The 3,311-nt window shown below is 48.1% G+C and overlaps 1 protein-coding gene across 1 annotated transcript in view; it reads right to left on the bottom strand.

Moving 5' to 3' along the window:
* Window positions 1-2,263: 2,263 nt before the first annotated feature.
* LOC104407991 (protein kinase C beta type-like) overlaps window positions 2,264-3,311 on the bottom strand; it is a gene marked incomplete at its 5' end in the record, with an annotated part of 10,372 nt that continues 9,324 nt past the window's right edge. Inside the window, one exon of the mRNA XM_010017421.1 lies at window positions 2,264-2,416. Coding sequence (XP_010015723.1) covers window positions 2,264-2,416 — 153 coding nt within the window. The remainder of the gene's footprint in view (window positions 2,417-3,311) is intronic.

The raw sequence follows: 3,311 nt of genomic DNA, 5'->3' as shown, positions 1-3,311 counted from the left end.
CATCCAACAGCAACGATTAAATCATCAAATTACAGCAAACAGTGAGTCAACCACTGTCACTCTGCCCTTCCTTGGAAGAGTTGGTACAAATCTCAACGTCTGCGCAGGGACAGGCATATCCCATCACACACGTCTCCATAGAAGAAACAGGTCATCTGGAAATGGACCTTGAAATAAGAGTTTGGCAAGTTGCAGAATGGACAATGTCAGAAATACTCATGGTGCGGGTCCTGCAAAGAGGATCCAGCTTTTGCTAAGCTCTCCCTGGAGCACAGACCTTAACCCGAAGCTGCCCGGCAGCACAACACCTGCTCCATGCACAAGTATCACCCCGACACGAACACACAAGTCCCAAACAGAACAGACGTAACCCCCCGCAGCAGCCCCTGCGTGTACCCACGGCTCCCTTGGCACGGAGACCCTGCAGCATCCTCCTGGACCGACCCCAGGAGCAGCTCTGGAGCTGAAGGTACGAAAATGAACAACATTCACCACTGAGGGAATACTAATTCTGCAGCAACAGGTTTGATAGTTACAGCAACGTACATGCTCTGAACATCAACTGTGGTCTGCAGAGGATGGCGACACGTCTTCTGAACCGTGTGCTGGTGTTACGAGAGCCCTCACCAGAAACCAGCCTGCGCGAGGCTGCGTCTGGGGCAGAGCATCTCATAAACCCGCTCATCAATCTGGCACAATTTGCAGTTTTAATGGGGTTTGTTTGGTTCCTCCGGCCCAGGGCAGTGCCTGATGCCGTGGGCTCCCAGCCCACATCCCCAGCACCCACAGGGCACTGTGTTTAGGAACACCAGCCGCTCCCCACAAGGTGGGATGTTGGCTCGAGCTTCTGGCAGCCTTGTTTCCTCATTGACTCATTAAAAGAAGAAAATAATTGCAAAAGTAGTTTGGTGCTTATAAAAGGTCTACAAACCAGGTTTTCCTTTATAGGATTCCTCGTGATTCATAGAATTCCACCCCCACCTTCCCCTATAGGCATGGAGGGATGTGTATTTACATTAGAACCAGTAGTGGTTCAAAAATATATATACAGGGGTGGGGTTTTTTGGGAACCAACTGAACTGGTGTGTAATAAGAGGGGGGTAACAGCCATTACTCAAAGGATGCTCCTCACACTCGGGGCTCACCCACTGATGGGCAGCTCCCGCTTGTCCCTGCCCTTCCTGCCCCTTCCTGCACACACAGCACAGCTCTGCCTTACAAACAGCTGCTGGAATTGCCTCTTCTGATTCAGATTGTTTTTTAAATGATGCAGAAATTCCAGGATTTCTTAATAAAATCCCAGGAATTTTGGCTGAAGTCAGGTAACTCAAGATGCCTGTTTGAGCCTTGAGGAGAATAGCAGAGGGTGTAAAGTAGAAAAGTTACCTTTAGAAATAGCCCTCAGTACAGCCCTTTTGTAGCAGGCCTGTTTTCAGTTGGTAAATTGTAAACTGAGAATATAAATGTGTTTTGTTTTGGTAGAATATTAATACCCTTTTACAGAGCTGTTAAATCTCGACAGTGTCTGTGAAAAAAACAGGAGAAAGACTTATGAGCGCGCTGACAGAGCGTATCAAAACTGCAAACTGCTCCAGATGTTAGAAAAAACCATCCCACCTTTCGCTTAGAAAAAGGGTTTGCTCTGATTTACAAGAACTGGCATGGAATTGGCTGGGAGTCGTAATGCCTGAGTGTAGGAAAGGCCGTATGGCGAGCACAGGCTGGCGGGAGGCGAGGGAGGAAGACGGCTTCGGTATGTACAACGCGTTTAAAAATATATGTCTATAAGCAGACTTCTCCACACTGATCAAATGTATCCATGTCTTGAACAAAAGGCTCCTCTAAGACAAGCTCACAGTCATCGCAAGCTTCAGCACAACGGTTTAAGATATCAACCATGCTCAGCATTCAACAGAAACGATTTGTGAGTAGCTAGGGTCACTGGAATCTCAGCAGCCCGCTTCAAAGGTTACAAAGACTGTAGCAATTTGGTATATTTCTGTTTAAAAACTCTATTAGTCACCACCAACTATAGTTCCTAGAAGTATTACTGACTGTTAACTCGAACCCCAAACATCTCCAGCTAGGGAAACCAAGCTAGCAAGTGACACAGACATAGAAAGGCCTCCTAAACCAAGCGGTCGGCGTGTTTCGCATGAGGGTGTGTATGTCTGCACTGCTAATCCCGGAAGACTAGTGTCGGTATGTACAAGGCGGTCTGGAGTTTGGGACTGCGAGGAGAGGGCGGGCGGCCGCGCCGCGACTACACGTTAATGACAAACTCAGGGTTGGTGTAGGAGAATCCAGCAAACTCGTTCTGGTCCAAGTTCATGATGAAGAGTTTGTCCGTGGGTGTGAGCTCCACCGGCTGCCGGGTGAACTCTTTGTCGAAGTTGGAAGTGTCGCGTTTGTCCTTCTGTTGAATGGAAAGCACAGAGTTAAACGCAGCAAAGGGCGAGCACGAGTTAGCAGAGTGGAGCACCCAAGGGAGCTGGGCTCTCTCTGGCTTCACCCCAGCACTCAGCATCTCCACACCAGCTCCTCGAGCTGCCACGGATGAAGAACACGCTCCCGGACAGGCAGCGCAGCCCCTGTACAACAGAAGCAACCCCACACTGCAGGCAAGAAGAGAAGAACAACAGTTTGACTCACTCAAAACACACAACCAGAAAGGAAAGGAAGGTGATGAGAGCGCAGTGCTCCTTGGCTGAGCATCCCTCTGGTCCTGTTGGAGAGAGCAACAGAGCAGGTTCTCAGCATGCAAAACCACCACTACAAACAGGTCCACACTGCACAGAGGGAAGGAGCCTGGAGGAAGTAACATGCCTTGAAATGGAAGTAAACGTTCAATAAGGCTTCAATGCTGGCACAAAATAATCAGCTGTAGGAGCTCCTTCTGCTTTAAGCTGGATTGTTAAAAATTATGCTATGATATGGTATTAAGCAGCAGAGTGATTTATTGATTCAAGGATGTGATTTGCTCCAGGGTTCTCTGTAGAAAATACACAGTAGCTTAAAACCTCAAAGAATGAACTTTGCACAGATGCAACCTTTTATCATTTTGATTTCAGAACAACCACCACTTTGCAGCTACATCCAAGCTAATAAATAAATAATAGAAGAGTTATCATCTCGGTTAGTGCTGGTAACCTGCCACTGGCACTGCAGAGCCCGTCCTTTGGGAACACTTGGACTGTTGTGATAAACGTGTGTGTATCTGAGATCGGCCAATTCAGGGACATTCTGGCTCTGGGGGGTTACGGTGCCTTGGCTGAATGGGAAACTGCAGCACTGAAGATACAATATAAGGA

This window comes from Nestor notabilis, unplaced genomic scaffold (assembly GCF_000696875.1).
Source record: "Nestor notabilis isolate BGI_N333 unplaced genomic scaffold, ASM69687v1 scaffold23236, whole genome shotgun sequence".
NCBI classification, from domain to species: domain Eukaryota; kingdom Metazoa; phylum Chordata; class Aves; order Psittaciformes; family Psittacidae; genus Nestor; species Nestor notabilis.
This window is presented reverse-complemented; position numbering and strand designations above follow the sequence as displayed.